Raw genomic sequence first — 23,692 nt, forward strand, 5'->3', positions numbered from 1 at the left:
TTACCTACATTAATAAAATTTACTTTATTCTTAAAATTATTAAATACTACGAATAATTTTATTATTTCAATTGGTGTGTATCTGCGATACATCGATTATATATCAGACAATTAGGAACTTTTAGTGTATTCTTGCGAGCTATTCAGAGCACAACAGCTATTGAGAACTAATCAAGTTGAGGCTATTTTACATCTTATCGCTAGGTAATAATATCGTGAAGGCTGTACCAGGTGATAAGTCTAAGATACAGTCTACACTCTACATCATATTATAAAAGTAATCAATATTCACAGACCAATCAGATTTATATAACGATTTCTTTGTCTTTTCAGGTGATTTCGAAGCATTTAGGAAACTTTATCCGGAGTGGTGCATCGAAGCGCCAGTTGATCAACCACCGTCACATTTACCTCTCATGGGATTAAGGTGAGTTTGACAATTTTTCAACATAGGGGTACCGTAATGTTATATTTTAAAAATATCACAACAGTTCGGTACGTTTGTAATCTTTAGTTTATGCCATCATACATATTATAACACGTTACTCAATTCACCATGTCGGTTTTCAGAAAGATTTAATATACCTATATATTTACTTATATATATTTTTTTTAAATTGAAAAGTACACATTTCTTTAAAAAAAATTGACTCCCAAAATGATTTCTATTCCAAATACATTCAGTAATAGTAGCTATTTAGTGGCATTGTTGACCGCTGCAAATCGCTATGAATTTACTACGGCGATATAAAAATGAAATCCACCATTCATTATATTTCTTGCGGATCTTTTGTATGTGCTGTTGCCTCGTTCTGCGCATGACATTAAGGCGTCTGTGTATATTGTATAGTACCTATATAAAGTAAACCATTCAAGGTAACACTTTTATAACAGTAAGGTTCCCATGTCCAATGTTTCCGAACATTTTTCACGTTACGACACACTTTTCAAATAAGTACTTAATAAAATGTTACGGCTCACAAGAAATACTATAACTAGGTACTTATACGTTTTATCAGACGATTAGATTATTATTATAACCAGGTCAAAAGGTTTGGAGTCGGAAGTTGAGATCTCTCGAGAAATAATAAGAAAAGTTGATTACCTACTCGAGAATTTGAGAGTTTTTTTATAAGTATAAGGAATTAAAAAAAAAGATTCGGGTGGTATTTTCGCCGCAGTGTTGCCAATCATACTAAAACGTCATTATTATAATATGTTATAGTTTTACAATTTTCTTCCGCGTACGTTTAATATAAAAAGGCATAGTAGGTAGGTACGGCGGACATACTATAATTTCTTAAATTCGTCGTTGATATTTTTTTGGCGGAAAATACATAAAAAAGCTCTAGGTCTAGCACATGAATGGAGATTCTTAAATTCGCCATTCAAAATTTCCCTTGTTTAGGTGTCATTTTATTATCAGGGTATATTTTTTGTATATCAATTAGTGGCGATTTCATAACATTTATATTATGGCGAATTGGTTGCCATAAAAAAATTCAATTCCGTACGTTGGCACATTGTAACATGGCGACTGTAAACGTATGTTTATAATCGTCGTCTTTGGTGACTTTTTTGACGTTATAATAATTTGTGGTAGGTATGGTTGGCATAGTCCCTACAGGCTGAAAGTGCTCTAGCCTGAAGGCCCGGGCCCAAAGCGGAGGGGGGGGGGGGGGGTTGGCGTGGCGAGTCGACCAGTTGATATAAACACACACATTAGGTAAAATTTTCCCCTAATAGTAAAAAGAAATCGCCTCACAACTATTTTATAATTATTTTTAGTTTTTCATGAATAATAAAAATGACTAGGTATTTATCTAACATGGCGAAGTTACTTGTTACTTGGTTACCACAAAAGGGGGTCCCGATCAGTGCTGCATAATATGATGCCGAGTGCCGACCATAAATTTAAGTAGATTTATTTTAAAATACCTAGGTACCAAAAATCTCCAAAAGTACACGGAATGCCAACCCTTTATTTTACACGGAACCCTGAAGTTCCACATAATATTTGGGGCATAACTGTTTGGGGAACACTGCTGTAGTACACTACCCTTAACTTTAGCGATATGTTGGGGGGCCCACCAAACATTGTGGCCCGCTTCAGGATGTAGGGGCCATGATGGTTGGTATAAAATACATTCGATTTTTTGATATCGTTCAATCGTCTTGGAGTCGTTGCCATTTAATATAGTTTTTCGTTAAATGTCGATCATTAGGATTTGCTTTACTGTCGCAATTCTACGTAAAAAAACTATAGTTACAATCTTAAGAATCGCTGTATAACTTACTCGTCTATCCCGTGTAAGCTCTTCAATTTTTATTTGAAACATTTTTCGATATTTTAAGCCGATAATGTGATACGGTTGAAACGCTTAAAAGTTTCCTCCTTTTAATAAAATGGAGGCTGTATGAGCATGGAGCAAATGGAGCATGAACGAATGTTGATTTTTGGTATGTTATTACTCGCACTATGCAAATGCAAAACCTCCTCTTTAGGGGAGTTATTTCCAGGTATCACCGTAATATGACTCGACTAATAAGACATATGGTTGGTGTCAAAACAAAGATGGCTAAGGCCAGAAGTCATCAGTTGGTTGGGAACTGACCAGATTATATATTTGAGACAGACAAAAGCCCAACGTCCATCTAAAGTTATAGATAGAGGATAGAGGCAAAAAGAAAAGGTCATTATTATAGTATCGGTTATTATAATATGCCTCGATCAGTGTTCATGTTGAATTGGGCATCTGATGAATTCGTCGGGCTATTGCATATTAATAGTAAATTGAGTTTAATGTGCTCCCAGCTTTCAAGGCCTTTGTCAAATTGAATTAATTACAATAGTAGGTATGATTCCGATCGAATAGTGATGTGACTGATGTTATGCATGTTATGATACTTGGGATATTTGGTTAAAACGTACGATGGTGTCATGGCATGGGCTCATTTATGGCTGCGGCCAGAGACACCGGATCACGGCTTCCGGTCGACCGCTCTCTTCCCGCCCACCATTCAAACGCAATTCCAAATGTCGCTAATTGCCACGCTAAGGTGTACCTATCCGTTATAGGTACCCACGCTGTATTATGTTATGAAAACTAAAAACTACGATCCACCGGTTATGCGCTGGACTCTAGAGCAGTGTTTCCCTAACGTACAACATTATAGGATCTCGTTAGAGAAAGATTTCACCTGTGTACGCGCTACGTCACTTTTTTTTTTATATTCCTTTCAAACTAAAACATTGTTTTAGCTTGTCTGATCTTGCAATTGAATTGAAATATTTTGAATTGACTCGACATTTTTTTTCAGACGGATTTTTTCTGGTTGCAATGATATCTAATTGTATTCTTTTTTAAACTTATGTCTTCATTTAATGATAATACTTGGTATCTAACATAGTAGAGTCTCCGTCACGTAACCTTGCCATTTGGAATAGATGTTTTTGAATGAAAAAGTGAATAAACCAATCGAGTGCCCGGCTTTTACTAATCCATTTATACGGTTGCGTATAAACACAAATCCTCGTCACTGTGTACAATGGCAAGGTTACGTGGAGGATAGTCTTCGTATACGTGGTCCAACACTATGACACACATAGGTACTAAATGTAATTATTATAGTTAGTACGGTTGGCAACTGTTGCAGTCGCTGATAAGAATACGTCACGGAAAAATCAACCACGTACCTACCCCGGCAAATCTTGCGCGCACCTCAGTTGTGGAAACACTGTTCTAGGGTACCTACCTGTAGAATAGCGAGACGACCTCTTCTCTCTCGATCTCACAAAATAATTGTGCGTTCGTCTTAAAATTTGGGATGCATTGAAAACCATAGTTAAGAGGGTGGTACTGCAAGTAGTAGGTACCGACCGAATATTAAATTTCTTCTTCTTCTTTTGACTATGTCCTATCTTAATAGGATCATATGGGTCTCCACGAAGTTGAGGTTTATATTAAAATATTTTTTTTCTCCCGAGAAATGGATGTTGACCACTTGCTCAACCTAGGTCCGTACTCTGACTCCAAACACAAAACAATGTGTAGGTGTATTTGCCAGACCCAAGATTCGAACCTGGAACGTTGTGGGCGTTACTTTTATTTAATTTTGCACCCCTTTATACTCGTGTACTAGCAGGACACCTAGTGACTGTATACATTGCGCAAAATACCGCAGAAGAGGAGGCATAGGGGCCCCTTTTAAAAACAAAAAATATGTATTCGCATGGAACTAGTACCAACCTATTAGGTAGCTACATATAAGTATGTTTGAAACTTGCGCGATACTATATTATTATCTCAGCTTTGTATCTGTCAATTTATTATGTTTGGATTGTTTTGAGAATGGAATTTTAACGATAACAGCTATCGGCATCAATATAATATTACATATAATAGGATCAACAAAAACCATCATATTGCAGTTCTACCATGGTGTGATCTACCTAAATGCCAGTTCAATTTATATATTAAAATATATATTTTAGTTCAATAAGATTTTTGGCATAACATGAAGAAACTATTTAGGAAATTACTTTATATTTGTGGTATGTACGGGGAGAGGCCCAGATTTCCTTTGGGGGGGGGGGGGGGGGGGGATATCACGTTACGCTACAGAGGACGCCACTATGCTAATGTTTGGTGAAGTCTTATATTATTACGAGACCCAGAATGGTTAACTTCTGCTAATTTTTAATTTCATATTATTAAATTTGTATTCTCTAATCAGTCTAATCCTAAGTGAAACTGGCGTTTCATATACCTACTCGTGCATTGAAACAATAGCTACGTGGTCACCTACTCTACGTGTGGAAAACGTACAATATGTTGGTAATATAAACATTTTTGTTGTGTTATTGTTCATTTAGTAAATACTTTTAATGCATAGTTTTGTGAAATGAAACACGATAGTTTATTTATCGAGTTGTTGAATGTATTTTTAATGAATGAGTCTGTTACAGGCCACACATACCTACATGTATAAATAGATAACACACTTCCGTTTGTATAGGAATCTCGAAATAGAGGTTTTAAACTGGCTGCGATAATAGTTCTCGTTATTAGTGTGTTGGTTTACGAGTGTGACTATTACAATTTTCTTTTTTTGAAAATGTGTATTGATGCCTCCTAAGTACAATTACCTAAATGATGTTATGTTTTTTATTCACTTATGTAATACCTATGTGACTTCGTTATCAAATAATTTATGGCTGTATGTATTTAATATAAAATTATTATTATTGGCGTCCGATGTGTTCCTAGAATCTCTCTTCTCTATAATCCTCCTCAACAATATGGTCTTCAGCATCTCCTCTATCTTATCCTGGTACTCCTGGTGCTTCCTCTGACTTTGTCGACGTTTAGTGCTTCCACGTTGATGTGTTGTTCATTCTTTCTGCGTCCCCAGCGAAGTGTTCTGGTGACGTCTAGAAGCTGAAAGAATCCCAATAAACTATAGTCTAAGATTTTAACATATGATTAGATTCACTAAAACAGCCAACGTCATAAATTATTAAATGCATTATACTGGAAAGAGATTCTCTTAAACTTGAATTTGTTATGAACGGATAGTACTATTTTACAAAAATCGCGTAGATACCTACGTCATAATAATATGTACATAATATCGAAACATCAAAACAGAGAGAAGATAATGGTTTTAAATATAAAGTGTAGAAAATATTAGGGTTGGTTTGTTGTTTTAATGCACCAAATGTGTATTGATGACTACCAACCCAACCCCGTCAAAAAACGATGCGGTATTGCTATCAAGTATTATAATTCATGTGGTTCATACTCAGATTCCCTTTAGATATTGTTCAAACTCTGAATTAATCTGTATAGGTACTTAATTCATTGTTTGTGTATTCCGATACAATTTATAGTTTTCGTGTCTCTCATAAGTCATGATTTATCCACCATAAAGTAGGTATGTATTAGGTACTTATATCGATTTTTTTATTCGTAACCAAATTTGTGTGTAATCTGCTTTTCTATATATTTTAGACGTCTCACGAATTCAATAAACAATGTACACGTGTGGTTAAAAAATCTGGAGAAATGAGCATCTCGAAATTTCTGAAGAAAAGTGTACTTCTTCCTTCTTTGTGTTATCAAGAGCTCTTGATAATGGCCTCTGCAACGAGCCCGAAACGTCGAGGACTGAAGGAAGAAGTCCCTTCACGCGGTGGGAAACCCAAAAATCTATTACGATAGAAAACAACCGTGAAAGTCTCAAACATTACATAATAATATTATAATTAAAGTGCTAAGGTTTAAATTAAAGTACAAGTGACAGAATTAATATTAAACAATGGGGTAGGACCAATTTTCACATCATTATGTGTAAACAGGATGCAAACGTGTAACTTCTTTTATGCATTTTATTCCTATCATTGGATTATATCTATCCCATGGGTATGCCCCTTACACCCTGAAGCGGGGCCCCACTGCCTATCGCAAAGGTTAATTCATTTTACGTATTATATAGGTATAGGTAAAAGGTATTTTTTAGCGTTTTTTTTTTTGTATTTTTGAATTCACTCACTTGAATTATGGAGTTGACAAACAATAATCAAAAATTGCATTGCACAATCACATATTTTTAAATGTTAATACGTTTGAAGTGAAATTAGGCGGCAGGTGACATTTTTTATTTTACCTGAAATGTGTGTTTATCTCACTTGGCCGGTCGATCCGCCAAGCTGGCCGTCCTTAAGCCCGGGCCCCCAGGCTAGAGCCCTGTCAATCCCTCCCCCCTTGTGGGGGCCATGCCCATGGGCAAGGCTTATAAAATGTTATTACTTCATGTCATTGTCTTTCATTTGAATGCTTTGGCCAGGCTTATTCTCCTTCAAACATTAACAAAATAAATGTAATTTGAAAACTCTTCTAAAAAATATATAATCAATTGAAAAAATCTTTTTTTGAAAAAAATGCGATACCCAGCAGGATCGAACCTGCGTCTCTCGGATTTCGCGCCCACTCACATTGACCACAATGCTATAGTTATCCTATCTAATAGCGACACATTTTAACTAATGGCTCTTACAATACCTACTCTCTGAAGCGCTTTCCAAATTGAGTTACTATTGGCGATCGGCTTTTGTATTTTAAATCATAGTAGGTATTATTTTTTTAATTACTAACCGACGTCACGGATCACTCCAAGATTTTTTGTTGTAACCTATTTGAAGTTGCTAATAATTTAATTACTTAACTATTTGTTATTCAACAAATAATTCACAAGATTTAAGAAAGTAACATTCTTTTTATTGAACTTACATTATTTTGAAAACACGTATTTTCTATTGGTTATATATTTTCGCAGAAGTGTTTTCAAAATTATGTAAGTTCAATAAAAATAATTATTCGCTGAAAAAAAATATAGTTATTAACAATACATAATGTAATAATAAATCGTTTGAGAACAAGATATAAAGTAACAGTTTATGTACATACTGCGACTGTGGACTGTGATTTAGTCGCAATTCAGTGATGCCAACCGTACTATAATTATAGTGCATTACTATAATTTTGATTTCGCGAAAAATGTAAAATACTATAATTTTACGCCAAATATACCAAAATACTATACTTTTAAAGAATTCAATACAAAAAATGTTCCTGTACTATATATTTTTCAGAAATACTATAATTTTTACGCCTGTGTACATATAATCATCAAATGTATTTTATTTTGAAGTCGATTTACTCAAATTGATCACTGGTGGACTTGTTTTCATTCAATCCTCAGCACCTCAATTTATAATCAATGTGTGGGTATTCTCACTGCCTCAATTGAAAAAGTATAATAATATTAATAATATATTATGTATTATTTTACCAACTACCAAGCTTCCGTAGAAAGCAGCGAAGCCAGCACGTGTTTCGAATTATTGACTCGGTCGTTTCGTTTGACAACAAAAATCTTTGTAGACAAACAAAAGATTATTTTCGCCTGGAAGGTATGTAGCGGGCTGCGACTCGACTCCACGTGGCATATTAATCGAGTAGGTAGACAGGTACCGCCAGTGGCGCACCCAGGGGGGGGGGGGCAGGGGGCCCTGGCACCCCCCAAAATAAAAATTATCAGAATGTAATTCACCAGCACATTTATTGAAAAATTTCTTAGATTTTAATTTCTAACACAAAAATTTCGAAAATGTCGGGGTTTTTTAGAAACCCAATCCCTAATGGAACTGTCATAAAATTCTCGGTATCCACTCGAATTCCGGACTGGTGTACACCGAGTACAATAGACAAAAGACCGATAAACGAGGAATTAGGCTGTATTGTGTTGAAGAGGTTTGTGTATAAGTTAAATGCAACAATACTTTTTTTTGTCCATTGTCAATTAATATTTTGGAACCTCAATATTAAAAAATCGACAATAAAAATTCGGCGAAAAGAACGACTAAAACCACCACAGTCGGCGGTGGTGTAAATCAAAAGAACATTTTTTTTTCGGTGGAATTTGGCATACATATTGTAGCTCTTGAGTCTAGACCAGTGCTTCTCAAACTTTTTCATACCACAGGCCCCCGAAATCATAAAATAAAAATTCAAGGCTCACCTCCCCAAAAATTTTAGTCTTTAGTGACCAACAGTCAGTGGCGCACCCAGGGGGGGTTGGGGGGCAGCAAGGTGCCCTGGCACCCCCATTTTAAAACATTTTAAACTTTTACCAAACTTTAACAAACCCCCGTTTTAAACATTGAAATTGAAAGCCAATAAACTATACCTTTGGGCTTAGACAAATAAAAATTTCTTAGATTTTAATTTATAACACAAAATTTCGAAATACTAATCTCGGGTTTTTTTAGAAACCCACTCCCTAATGGAACTGTCAAAAAATTCTCCGTGTCCACCCGAATTCCGGAGTGGTGTAGGTCATAGCTTGGGAGGGCTGACAGGGCTCTAGCCTGGGGGCCCGGGCTATGGGGGGCCCGGCGTGTCGGGTTGACCAGATAAGTGAGATAAACACACATCATAAATTGGCCATGACCATTTTCAATTATTTATATAATTGTGCAATATATTTTTTGATTATTATGTGTCGATACTCGACAGCTCCATTATTAAAGTAGATGTATTAAAAATCGCCAATAATTCACCGTATAAGTACCCTTAATTTGATAAAAACACAATTTGGAAAACGTTAATTTAGTGTTTCACACTGCCTTTAATCTTAGCGGTAGGTAGGGGGGCCGCCAAATATCCTAGCCTCAGGGCCCGTTTCAGGATGTTAGGACCATGGTGTAGGTACACCGAGTGCAATAGACAAAAGACCGATAAACGAGAAATTAGGCTGTGAAGAAGAAAAAGAGCCTATGGGACTAATTTACATTCTCCTCCTTGGGCCCCCCCAATATTAAATCCTGGGTGCGCCACTGGGTACCGCAGAAAATCTTGTGACTCGCGACGTGTTTGGTATTTTTACCCCCGTTTATTGTATCACCGGTGATCAAACGGTAAATAATTTGATGATGATAATTGATAACATTGATAACAAATAATTTATAATTAACTACACACGTCATGCATTTGTTATGTTATGACGTTATGTGTTATGTTGCATAGATATCGACCAACAACCTGTGGAATGTAATGTGTATAATTAACATTTAACAACTATAATGAAAAGGATTCCCTCAAAGAAAACCAAAACATTTCTCTATAAAACTCTCTTGCTTCTAGAATCGTAATGTTAGGCACTTGGCAAACAGGATGAGAGAAAGGTGGATATCTATGACAGTATAGGTCAAGGTACAATGAGGAGAACTGTGGACACTTTATGGGAGCGAAAAATTCATGCATGTGAACATTCAGAGATAGCACTGGATCGGCGGCCACCCAGGCGAACTATTTTTAATAACATTAGAAATAAACTGAGTTTGAATGAAGTTTGATTTATTACCCATGGGTACCAATTCATTTTATTTTTTCACATAAATTAATAAAAATGAGAAAGATTGGAAAAAAACAATGTTTCTGAAAAAAAAACGAGTAAGTATAGGTAGTAGGTTGTGTTATTATTATTACTTTTTAGGTGGATACCTACGAATTTATTAATGATTATTTAGGATGATTCCTCTTTCTCTTATATTATATTAAAATGTATTCAACTTTTCTGAATGTTTCGACTTCAGTTGGCTGTAGAAATAACATGCAGGTATAATATTAATTGGCAGCGCAAGTTTAGTGGCGCCTCGTAAGTCGCGACTAAAATGCACACGACACATTCGAATTTTCTATAAACTATCGCCCCATTTTTCATGCATGTTCCATGGTTAGCCCCGTCAAATGAGTAAGTAGGTATGTACTCTTAATTATTAATATAAGAAAAAAGTATTACAATATAATGTTTAATGGTATGTTTCTCCTAAATAATGGTACCTACCTTAGAGTATAGATACGAACCTATTATTATATGCAAAGTTTATGTATTGGGGCGTTGCTTTGGAAACAAAATGTAGTACCTATAGTCTTTTAACTATATTGGAAAGTGATTCAATGACATGTATTGTTATTATTATTATTAAGTACTTAAATGATTTCATATTGCCTACACAGTATTATTTTTTAAAGTTTGTTAGTAATTAGTTAATTACTTACGTGTTTTTACCTAGGTATAATATATTTTGTATTGGTAACAATGAAAATCATAGACCGTTCCACGAACATCTGCAGTCGATGCAGATAGAAGATACTGACTCATAATAATACAATTGATAAGAACAAGATAGTGCTTGTCGATATATTGAATAAATACCCAAGTAGGTACTTATTTTTACGCTTCACGTCATATTGTTATCTAGTTCTAGATGGCAAGTCATAAAAAAATCAGGGAAAATATGTTAAATCCAGCTGGTAAACGACTTTGATTATAATAAGTACATGATCAATAATATTTTCACACGGCTCTCTTAGGTAACATGATAATTAAAAAAAAACTGCATTCACATAACGCGTCATTGCACACGTTCGTGTGAAAAACACACTCAACACATTAACACTTTCCGTGTTCTTATTTATTAACTTATTACGTCACGAAATATCTAGAACAAAATAACAAAGGTGTTCATGTTATATAATATAATATATTCACTGACCAATGGAGAAGCTATAAAATCACCCATCACCACTCATCACGATCAGTCACATTGAAAACATATTGACGCCATCCCTGATCTAGGGTATGGCCATACTAATATATCATGTAAGTCGGCCTTTTATTTGGCATCCGGGGATTTATAATGTCATGATAATTTCAATTGAGTACCTACTAGAGATGAGAAACTGGTCGATTTTGAAGACTAAGTATACTTACCACCGGTATAAAAAAATACTTAGTATATAAACTTGTTCCAAAATACTTACTAGTATTTGGAATACTATATAGATCGTTTGACGTGCGTATGCGACAAAACTCAACTGAAACTAAAACCAACTTATTATTAGTATTTTAAAATACGTATCGGCTCAGGGAACTCAGACTGTGTATCGGCTTCAATATAATCGCTAAAAATACGCTGAGCTCCGCTTGTCGAAAAGTCACATTTATTATAAAATTTTAAATTTATGAGTTGTTTTTCTGTTAGGTTACAATATTATTGTTAACAAAAATGAATAACAGTGATTTTTTTAAAATTTCAAACATGTTTTGAGCGGTATACAACAAACCTAAGCCTGTTCGTCATCTCACCACTGTGCTGCGACACAAAATTTATGACCTATTATTATTCATACGTTCGAACTATAAATATAAAACAATAGACTAATAAATTAAATATACCTATATTCAAGTGCTATTTCGTTCGTGCGCATTTAATGTCAATAGTGTTGAAAGTCTACCAACTGGCGAGTGCACAGAACAGCAACTCGCGATGATATCATCACAAGTTTTTTGGAATAAGTTTATTGGGCCACAAATACTTAGTATGGGTAGTTTCATCCGAAACTTGAGTACACAAACTGGTGACAGTATTTCCAACTCACCTCTAGTACCTACCTACCTGGTTATCTGATGTTTGGTCCAAGAAATGTGTAGGGTATTCAAAACAAGTTTATAGCGTGAAACTGAGTATTATAATGAATAAAAATCCATAGAAATGTTTTTAATTATGCAAAACATGTTACGAAGTCAGTTCGATAACCCAAGAAATGTTTAAATACCTACTCAATCTGTGTCCAGTTTGGCAGTACCCATACCAAAACCATATTATTACGATTTTGATAGGAGTAGGTAATTTCACGTAGGGCGAAAGGCGGCGATCCCCGGGGTTAGTTAGGAAAATGGCGCTGAAGGCAAAAGGGAAACTCGAGGGCGCAACGTTTTAATGTTGAACGCGCAACCTTTGGCATAAAGAAACATTTCCCATCTTGGGGAAAATATCAAATTCACAACATGTTTGACCTTTCTAAATAAGTTGACCTAATGGGCGTACACAACACGACTCGCAAAAAAGTACACTTACCTTTTATTAGATAAAAATACGACGCTAATAAGGACAAAGAGGGAAATTTTTATAACATACATCAGTGTTCACCAAACTTACAACATGCTGATACCTCTTTAGGGAGGTTGTTTTTACCAGAGTACCCCACTTCTAACAAATTCTAAACATTTGTTGGGTCTTGCGTCGAAAATTTTCTTTCGACGTTCCGACGTAACGGATTTCTTTCTCTCGTGTCCGATTTGTAGGTACAGAAATGCAAAATTATAAGATTTTTGTTGCACACATACTTACTATTGTAGTATCGTACACATCAACCGGACCAGTGTTGCCATCTTTTTGTCACCAAATTATAGTAGGCACTAAGTAGGTCTAAGGCATAAAGCCCACCAAAAAAGCGCTCGGTGCGCTCACTACTGAGTAGGCCACCTCCCACCCGCGCATTACCCTTCACCTATGTAATAAGGGGCCCAAGAAGCACATAATAATTATTATTATTAGCGTCTCTCATAACAAAGCAATAAAAATATTACATTATTTCTCGGGGCTTGTAATTAATATTCACGATGACATCATTCTACCAGCGAAATATCGGACACGCAATAACTAAACAATAATTTCACTGTTATTAAATAATGGCTTCTCGCCCGTCTATCGACGACGCTTCCAGAAGCGTGATTTTGCTTGCCGTGTTCAATGAATGGACTACGTTGTATTTTCGTTAATTCGTGCCGCTGAGAAGGCATACGACGGTGACTCATGGGGCAGGCGGGCACAATGCGTCGTCAAATCCAGTGTGCGCTGGCGTATTTTATTACGTTGTATTTTCGATGATTTACGCGCCACTTGTGAAATTTTGCGCGAGCGCCCCACTCGCTGCGTTAAGTGAGTTTTACGCCTAAGAAATTATATTATTTCCGCCAAAAATATTGTACGCCTTGTCATCTGTTGAAAATGTATAGGATTTTTGTTTTCCACCAAAAAAATGACGAAGAATTTGAGAAATTCCGAGGCCTTTTTATTTATGTAGATACGGAAATATCGAAATTTTAGTACTTTTTGGTATTTTTTCCGATATTCGAAATTATAGTATTTTGGGAATGCTATACCTTTTTAATATCATACATAGTACGCGGAACAAAATTATATTACAAAATACTACAATTATAGTAAGTACAGTTGGCAACACTGAACCGGACCAATATTATAATACCTACTGACTATAGTTATATTACGGCTGGTAACATTACGGGTATCATTGTTACCTATCGATACCTAGCGGAAAATACGAAGCTTGCAATTTGAGACATTTTTTTCATAATTTACAATTTAAATTGTATTAATTAATAAATATGTAACTGGAAAGTCAAAAATAAACTTGCAATTGTGAAAAAATGTGAATTTGTTAAAGGATCCCATCTTATTACATATTATTTTATGATCATATTTATTATTAAAATTTAGTTGAATTTTCTATGTGGTATCGTAGAGATTTTTGACTGATTTAAAGTTTTAATATTTTTGATATTTATTTTAAGAAACATCAATTTTTATATAAAATATAAATGTGTATAACTTGAAATCCTTTTTATTTATATCAAATCGAGTTATGATTATGTTGTCAGTCTTTTATTTTCTATGTTAAGTAGGTAGGTAGGTATATAGCATTTCATATTTTTCGTATTCTACAATCAAAACTTTTTGTTGGTTAATTTCTTGCCGTCTTCCAAAAAAAAGTAATGTGGTATTACTTTTTATGAACGACATATTTTATAAAATATAGGGCATTACATAGATATACTGTTCAAGATTTTATAAAACATTCACCAAAAAATATTTTTTTATAATCTAATACCGGTCTAAGTCACGAAGCAAATTTTCGACCGCGGAACACCCTCAGACCTTTCGCGTAGCATGTTTCATGGTTTGAGAAACAATGAGATATACACACCACCTACCAGCGTACAAGCAGTGGCGGCTCGTCCATATGCACTGCGGTACTGCAGCACCCCCAAGCAAATTGAGACAAATGTAATATTATAGTATGCATAAATTTATGTATATTATATGAAAATATCAATATTAATAAGCGTGTAATCAGCTCGCCCGCGCATCGATACACCAATGTCGAATAATATTATCAATTATCATACACCGCGGCAGGTACTTGATTTTGCACAGTACCGATTTCAATAGAATATTCTTGAGTGGGCGAAGGAGGGCGCGGGCAGCGGTGCTCGCAAATGGAAACCTAATCGGTACTACGGGTCAGACAGACAGTCCGATTTCAGTATATCTCCGTTGCTGCGTCGCGCGTGAGCACGCGCGCCACAGCGAGGAAAGAAGTATAGCTATAATGATTTATTAACATTGCTAAAATTTATTTCCGCAAGCAATTTATGCAAAGTTCTTTATTTTAATTATTAATATAATTAATTATTTATATTTAATTTTGATGTTAATAGTAAAAAATAATCCAAATAAACATTTATTTTTATTTGTAATCAACTGCAGCACCCCCAAATATCTTATCCAAGAGCCGCCACTGCATAAGTATATACCCAGGACCTACACTGTTTATGCGTGCTTATAGATATAATAGTACAACTGAATAGTGGGTACCTAGTTATTTATACCTACTGCTACTGCATAAAATTATCTAATCTATTAAAATATGCTAATGTGCAGTACAATGTAAAGGGAAATGATGGAACATTTTCATCCGCAGGTCGAATGCAACGTCACGATGTGACGATGGGCTAACTATGCAATATTGTAACGCTTTGTTTCTATAGGTAATGGGGTTATCTTATCGAATAGGGAGTAAGTACGTTTGACTTATTACTGATATGACAATTGACAAATTTTTGGTTGAGGGCATATGTCCTGAATCCAGTGACCTAGTCTCGACCACAAATACAGTGATTATATTAATGCCAAGTAGGTAGTCATAGCTAAAATTTAGATAAGCGTCTCATATTGCACATGGTAACTGGATTTCCTATTTTTGAGAGCATATTATGTAAGTACTTGAAACTTACTATGTACCTACCTATTACATTTTTTTTTCGATCCTAATAGGATCATATGGGCCTCCACAGAGTAGACTCACGAGTAGAGGTTTGTATTAACAGATTTTGTTTTTTACGAGAAATGGATGTCAGCCACTTGCTCAACCTATTAGGTCCATACCTTGACTCACACACAAATTGAAAAACAAGATGTGTACTTGCCAGACCCAGGATTCTAACCTGAGACCCACGGCGTGATAGTCCAACGCGCCGCGCGGCCACCGTGGGTGTATTAGAAATAGGAAGTAATAATTATAAGCCTTTGTACTACAAATTTTATTAGAATGATAATATCAAATACAAATGGTTGTAACAATGCTTTCTCATCATTAAAGGCCGGATCTTTCGAGTCTTTAACCGTCAACCCATAAAAAAACACATTAAAATGGTGGACGAATCCAATATCCTAAGGAGACTTTTGCCCAAATGATTCTTAGTATGGATTTCTACAATTAGTCAGTTGTTTTTTCTGGCAGCTCAGGTGCGATGATAATTATTGTAATTAAAATAATCGTCTTGCCAATATTATAATGCGAAGTGTGGCCACTTCAAACGAATTCAAATTCGCAAATCGCAATTAAAAAGATCGCATTACAAAATTGATGTTTTGTTTTATTGCAGGTAAGTAATGGTAAACCATTTTTATAAACTGCGTGTAGAATATGTTTTTCATAATTAAATATCGAATAGCTTTTGCGTACCTACCATTAATATAAATACAAATATTGAAAGATTTTGTCCGCTGACCCGTTTTATGTTCTAAATGTATCATATTGATACCTATTAGTATTACCAAGTGACAATACCGATATCGCAAAAGTACCTACATATCTTTTATTTTGTTAACTGTTAATTCATGGTGGAACTGCATTGTATAATTGTTTAATTTAATAAAACGCAATTTTTTGTAGTACTTGTACCACTTTTAATCAATAAATTAGGACCGGTTTCGTCCGCCTCAGAGGGAAATGAGTTCAGCCTTTATGCCTTCAGTTGAAAATGTCCCTCTGAGGCGGACGAAACCGGTCCTAATTTATTGATTAAAAATGGAATAAGTACTACAAAAAAATGCGTTTTATTAAATTAAACAACAATACCTACATATCGATAAAAAAGTCATATACTTATTTATTTATTTAGATATTTAAGTATTTTGAGGATGCTCTGCCCAATCTGGTCTATTTGATTATAAACTATTGACATTGAAGAATTTCATCAAATTGATCGTAAGAAATTTCCTCTTCAAAATACCAGTGGCGTACGGTCTATAGAATACATATGTAGATGCGAGACATCCCTGGAAATATTCGTTTGAATAATTAAAATACCTACTATTATAATATTGTGTATTGCATAAGCCGTAATTGCATTTTTCTAAAAGGTTTGCAGTATAATATTACTTCAGATTTTCACTTATTGAATAGGTTTATTATAAATATTACGTATTACGTTAATATATTTAGATTTAGAATATTCCAGAGCTACTAATCCGCAATGCCACACACTAAACTACTCACCGTGATTAAATTAGTTATAAGACCTTGAGTAGATAAAATGCATGTTACAGACCTACAAACTTATCTGAAGAATGGGATGGGGGAGCCATTGTTGAAAACTACCCAATCAAGACTCGTAATTGGACAAAATCTGACATTTTTCAAATTTTGACCAATTTTCAAAATGGCGTCCTATGGTAGTTCGTAGTTCCATTTTTGGCCATTCTACAGGTAAGTTTGTAGGTGTGTAACGTTAAAAAAAAGTCCCGCCGTCCCATTTAATACTTCAGATTTTCACTTAGTGATTGTATTGCGTTAATATTTATTGTTGTTTAATTAAAAAAACGCATTTTTTTGTAGTACTTATTCCACTTTTAATCAATAAATTAGGACCGGTTTCGTTCGCATCAGAGGGATATTTTCAACTGAACAAGGGAAGATTCAGTTGAAAATGTCCCTCTGAGGCGGACGAAACCGGTCCTAATTTATTGATTAAAAGTGGAATATGTACTACAAAAAAAAAATGGAGCCATTGTCGAAAACTACCCAATCAAGACTAGTAACTGGACAAAATCTGACATTCGAATGAAATTTTCAAAATGGCGTCCTATGGTAATTCGTAGTTCCATTTTGGCAATTCTACAGGTAAGTTTGTAGGTGTGTAATGTTAAAAAAAGTCCCGCCATCCCATTTAATTCACTGTACGCTAAAGGCGCGCCGATTAGGTGGCCATTCGACATAATTAGCATTATATTTAAATGTTGTTATTAAAAAGTAATTATCTGATATATGATTATATTATGTATTTGATTTAAATACTTACATATTATAAAGTGTAAAGAACTATTCATCACATAAAACGACTAGTACCTAGAATCTAGATACATATTTCATTAAAACACTTTATATGTACTTTCGTACTTTTTCCACATTTATTCCATAATGTTGATATTCAACCGATTTTATCCTAATGGACATTTTCAATTGAATAACATTACAAAATATAGGTAGGTACATATTATTGCATAAAAAGTCAATTAAGTATAGAGGACGTGGGAGTCGATTGTTTACTTGAACTAACTTGTTGGTGATATTTGTCCTTATTTATTAAATGACTGATTTATATACATTAAGAAATAGCGTAACTTCAAAACTGTGAAAAATTTGCTGTGTTTAAAATTCCACATAGGTGTATGTATCAAAAAAGGTTCCCGACCAATGACAAAAACTTGAAGACGATTTTATTGCTTTTGTCGCATGATACGTACAAGAAGTCCACAACTTAAAAATGAATTATTTTCCATACGATAGTATGTATCATCATCAGCTGTAGTATATACCAATATTGTATATAAATTTATGTTTACATTTTAGATATAATAGTGCAACCATCTATAATACCGTGGATTTACAAGAATAAAATTACAAAGCAAAGGATAATCTTTGCAATGTGCTTTTAAAACAATATGAACGGCAGGTTTACATAGGTCGTAAGTGCATTTGCTAGTCACGCAGCCTTCGCTATCGAGGCTTGATAATTATATATTATATACTTACACAATATTATATATGTGACATATTATAATATTTATTAATATTATATTTCATCCATTGTTGTTATTTTTAAGTTAATAAGTCAAAAGAATAATATCAACTAAGATTTAATAACAATAAACAAAAATGCAAAATGTACAAAGTGTTTAAAAGTACCTTATATACCTTCTAGAGGAAAGTGGTATAATGGTCCCTATATCTAACGGGTACGAGTGGCAAAAATATTAATCAATAAATTCTAATTGATTTATGTTTTGTACTAGGTATTCTATTAGTCATTATTTACGACCGGGTTATGCCTTCTGGCTTCTTCGTGCACTATGCGCATCACCGATCGTAAATGCACATTGACATAATAAAAGATTGTTAAAACCTTCTTACCTATTAGTAAAGGATCAAGTAAAAAACAAATTTTGATTATCTGAAGTGTTTGTGAAAACCCGTAATGAATATATTACATACTATTTAATACATTCAATAGGTAAGCCCGTTAAAACGTCATTTCCCGTAAACAATGGAACCAGCTAATGTGAAATATCACGAAATATACCTACTCACTAAATAAAAACAAATAAACAATTTTAAGCTATAATCCATAATCGTCAAAACTGAAGTGATCTCGGATTTTAAGAAAATACGTAGATCAGTTAACAAACGCGCAGGTTAAGTTTTTTTTGTTTTTTCTACCACATTACTATAACATCAAATTATAGTTTCATGTGTGAACTCCCAGATTGGATAAAGCAATGAACTATTAGAACCAAGGTCAACTTGTTAAGGCAAATGGTAGGCACTGCAACTGTGTTATACCTATTTATATCTAATATTTTCTTGATAAAATAATTTATTAGCAATGGTATTAGGTACTATATATACACAATGTATCAATGTCGACTAATTATGATTGTATCATTTTGATAACTTCCGAAATAAATAATTATATCGGGTTTATATATTTCATTGAAATAATACTATGATATATAATTTATAGTATTAGGGAGTAGCAATTAACAGAAAACGCATGTACTTACATATTTTGCATGATGAATATAAAGTGTTTGAAAATGGCCTATAAAAATGTCAAAAAAAACATTACAACATCAGTACCTACCTATATATTAAAATTGAATATCTCAATATGTCCAACCACTTGCTTGAAACACAAAAGTACGATTTGAAGTATCTTTCGTACGAAACTTTTTCTAAAGGGTTTCATTAACCACGTAGGTCCGATATTCCCCATTTTACCTATCCATAAATCCATATAATATAATAATATGTTTTCATATTATATATTTTCGTAGTATCAACATAATATACGAAATCATTCAGATTTGGTACGATTTTAATAATACACTAGCTGTCAGGTCCTTCTCATTATGGGAGCAAGTGTGATTTGTTATTTGATAGTGAAAATAAAAGTAGTTTAGTAGAAATTTTAAACTTTGATTTCAATAATAGGTATATAAAAAGTGGAATATTATTAAATATTATAGATATTACTATTAACAACTAATTCTTCCACTCTATACGTAAGCGCTTCATTAATTTCTCTAAATAGTATAGTATATCTACTAATAGCAGCGTTTCTATATAATTAAGTATCGATAAAGTCTCTTGCACATATTATCAATATCATTTATTTCATATTTCATTGTACCTACTACATCGTACAACTTATTTTTCTGAAAAACATAGGTTCCATAAATTATTAACGCATTTTTTAATTAAAAAATGTTGTAATATTCGAGTCCGTCCCAAAAAAAAAAGGACTCCAGATGTCCGGTGTCTACTCATCATACATGTCACAACGGCTAGGACAGGGCAAATCACTCGAGAATTAGACTCGTAAAAGGATTTTAAACTAAAGGAAGGGAATTAATAAAATCTTACCATGCAATTTCTCTCGTACGGCGTGGCCAAAATGAAAGCTAAAGTGTAAAAACAAAAATCATAATATAACTGCTGGAGACGGGGCGCCACCTTCACGGACATTATAGAGCAGTTTGAAATAATTTAAATGAAAGTCCGCTTAGGAAAATAACCAGAGGATATATTATTCAAACAATAAGTTACATAGTTTTGATACAATTCGAAAAGAAAAGATAAAAACAATGAAGCGACCAGGGAATGAACGTCTAACCAATTACTTTGCAAAGACATGTGGACAATAGAAAAGATAAAATATATTACTAGTAGATTTGATACAAAAATACCGGTTGCTCCATGGTCAGCTTCGTGCCCGTCGGTTCGTGACGGGCGTCTCCAAGTCTATACACTGTCTTACTTGCTTTTCCCTCCGCCACCCGCCACGTCTCCACACCCGATATGCAGGCGTATACCATGGCGTAACGAACGATAGGCGCTCTTCAAATTTGTGCCGAAAGTGTCCCAGGAACAACTTCCCATGACCTTGGTTGGCGTGCGTCATCCCTACTTCCATAAAACGGTCAATAGTACCGGGAGACAATAATATATGCACTAATCCAAAATTATTTCAGTGACATATCTATATCATATGATACCGGCAATACAATAATATCTAGGAAATCCACAATGGGGTGTCCCCAGGGATCAGTTCTTGGACCGCTTCTATGGAATATCCTTTTTGATGACCTTCTGTCGATCCCGCTTTCAAACGACTGCAATATTATTGCCCATGCGGATGACACGCTTCTCCTTGTGAGTGCGAACAGCCGCAATGGTCTTGAGCTAGCTGCTAACGAGGCTATGGAAACCATTTTTGAAACGAACAAACTCACTTTCGCTCAGCATTAAACAGAATCCATCCTCCTCAAGGGAGCGGCCTACCTCACTTCAAGGTCGCCCACCATCCGTATGGGTAGTACTTTAGTTAAAGGTATAAGGTAACATATCTAGGCATTTTACTGGATGACAAATTATCATTTCTGCACCACGCCAAAACATCGGTGGCTAAAGCCAAAGCAACTTATCATCGGGTCTCCTGGCTTACTGGAAGTAATTGGGGTCTTAAGTTCAGATCTCTTAAAATAGCTTACGATGCAATCTTCTTGAGTATCGCTGGATATGCCGCCAGCACGTGGTATCATAGATGTAAGTTATTGTCCACCCGGAAAACTCTTCTCAGCGGTCAATGCTCAGCATTACTTGCCATCACTAAGTGCAAGAACGTAGTGATCGCGCGGGGGCGGCGCGGCGGCATCTTGCGAAACTCAAACGTATAACCGTGTGTAAAATGTTCGTAGACAGTTTCTTTTTTGGGCCATAATACACACGGTTATACGTTTGAGTTTCGCAAGACGCCGCCGCGCCGCGCCCGCCAAATGACTACGGCCGAGCAGTAAGGCTTATAAGACGACTTCTACCGACGCGATACCTGTCTTTGCTGGAGTGCTTCCGTTAGACCTGCATATTCAAGTCCGTGGTGCCACTACCGCCTTGCTCTAAGGTCTGCGGCGGAGGTTAGCGGTATATCGCCGCCTTTAGGTCTTGGTTCCATGAGCAGTGCGCTCGAAAAATTGTATTGTAATTATTGTACGCGACCTGGCGTATGTCACGGCGCTGCGTGCGTGGCAGGGGCGATGGACCACTTCTTCCAAGGGCAGACAAACGCATTTGTTTTTTCCTAATATAAAGTGGCGCATGGAGATAACCGGATTGACTCCAGACCATTGGACTTCTCAGTTCTTAACCGGTTTTGCCTCCAAGCTCTTGTCAGCTTGGCCTAATAGAATCTTCGACTTGCTTATGTGGCGAATTGCAGGATGCCGATTACATCCTCTGGGAGTGTCCCCGTATGTCGGTTGAAAAGGAAGAGCTTCTCAAGTCGGTCCGACCCTCAGTTGGACCGGTCGGCCATTGCGATTTGGTATCTACGAGGGAAAATTTCTCAGCCTTTAAAAAGTTTGCGGCATTTTACGGCAAAAGAGAAGGTCTTTTCTCATCGAGAACACTGCGTTACTGTTACCAAAGTCCAAAGAAGAAACAGGAAAAAACAAGATCGCCCGCCGAGATCCGGAGTAATGCGTAATTTCGCCGCGCGTAGCGCTGATGGGGTTGCCAGTCATCAAAACGTTTGGTGTTCTTTATGGTTCAAATATTCGTTACATGGTTTATGATGACACATAACTCGTTTTTTTCATTGCAGCCTGCCGCAAATTCAAATCTGTATGATTAAGAAGGCTGTCAAACGCTTCGGCCGCATAGGTAGGTGCTTCGCTAGTGCCAAGCTAGGTGCTATGCTTGTCTACTAAAAACACTACTGCCACATTGCACGCTACGTGCTTTGGTTCATCTTCAAATTGATATTATGCACCCAACAAGTTCGAATTTGTGACTTTCGAAATTTTAAATTTAAATTCTTTCTGAGAAGTAGATTTCTGGTTAGTTTTGAGAGTGACATATCGTTGTTGACTTGAGCGCTCCCAAATGTCAAATGAATTTGTAACTAAGCACGTAGCGTGCAATGTGGCAGTAGTGTTTTTAGTAGACAAGCATAGCATCTAGGTCAGGACTAGCGAAGCCCCTGCCTATGTGGCCGAAGTCTAACCAACACGTTTGTTCGCCGGGAGACTCACTAGGTGACTAATAATCACGCAGCGAGGCGCGAAGCGTGCAGTGTGGCCATTGCGCTAGTATTGTGTGCGTCCGTTCGCTAGGATATGTCACCTAGCACGTAGCCACCAAGCAAGGCACCTATCTATGTGGCCTTAGCCTAACTAACCGTCGCATCTTCAATGATGCCAACCGTACTATAGTTATAGTATGTGTACTATAATTTCTTAGTACCTATACTTAAAATATAATTCGGTGACAAAAAGATGACAACACTGCATCTTACCGAAATTTTGGGACAGACGTTATTTGTAGAATAATAGGTACGTCTTGCTAATAGTGAGTTTATTTGTGAATGTGTGGCACCACCATACATAAATTTAAGAGCCATAAGTGAAACGGCAAATAATCGCAATTCATATCACAAAAAATATACATGCACCAAACGAAGACAATCCTCTAATGAATGCAATAAACTATGATCATTTGGAAAGATTGAACTATGTTCTTGAAAAATAACTATATTTTTTTAGAATTTTAATTTAATAATCAAATCTTCAGTGTTTTTCG

General features: G+C 35.4%; 1 protein-coding gene across 2 annotated transcripts in view; it reads left to right on the plus strand.

The window, feature by feature from the left end:
* The window catches only part of Mkp3 (Mitogen-activated protein kinase phosphatase 3), a 128,486-nt gene that overhangs the window by 84,532 nt on the left and 20,262 nt on the right, over positions 1-23,692 (plus strand). For both annotated transcript variants that reach the window (XM_085952128.1, XM_085952129.1), the window contains exon 2: positions 333-426. In XM_085952128.1, coding sequence (XP_085808254.1) covers positions 333-426 — 94 coding nt within the window. The remainder of the gene's footprint in view (positions 1-332; positions 427-23,692) is intronic.

The sequence above is a fragment of the Rhyacophila brunnea genome, unplaced genomic scaffold (genome assembly GCF_057557595.1).
Source record: "Rhyacophila brunnea isolate RB1 unplaced genomic scaffold, BYU_Rbru_1.0 scaffold_3, whole genome shotgun sequence".
In the NCBI taxonomy this organism is placed as follows: domain Eukaryota; kingdom Metazoa; phylum Arthropoda; class Insecta; order Trichoptera; family Rhyacophilidae; genus Rhyacophila; species Rhyacophila brunnea.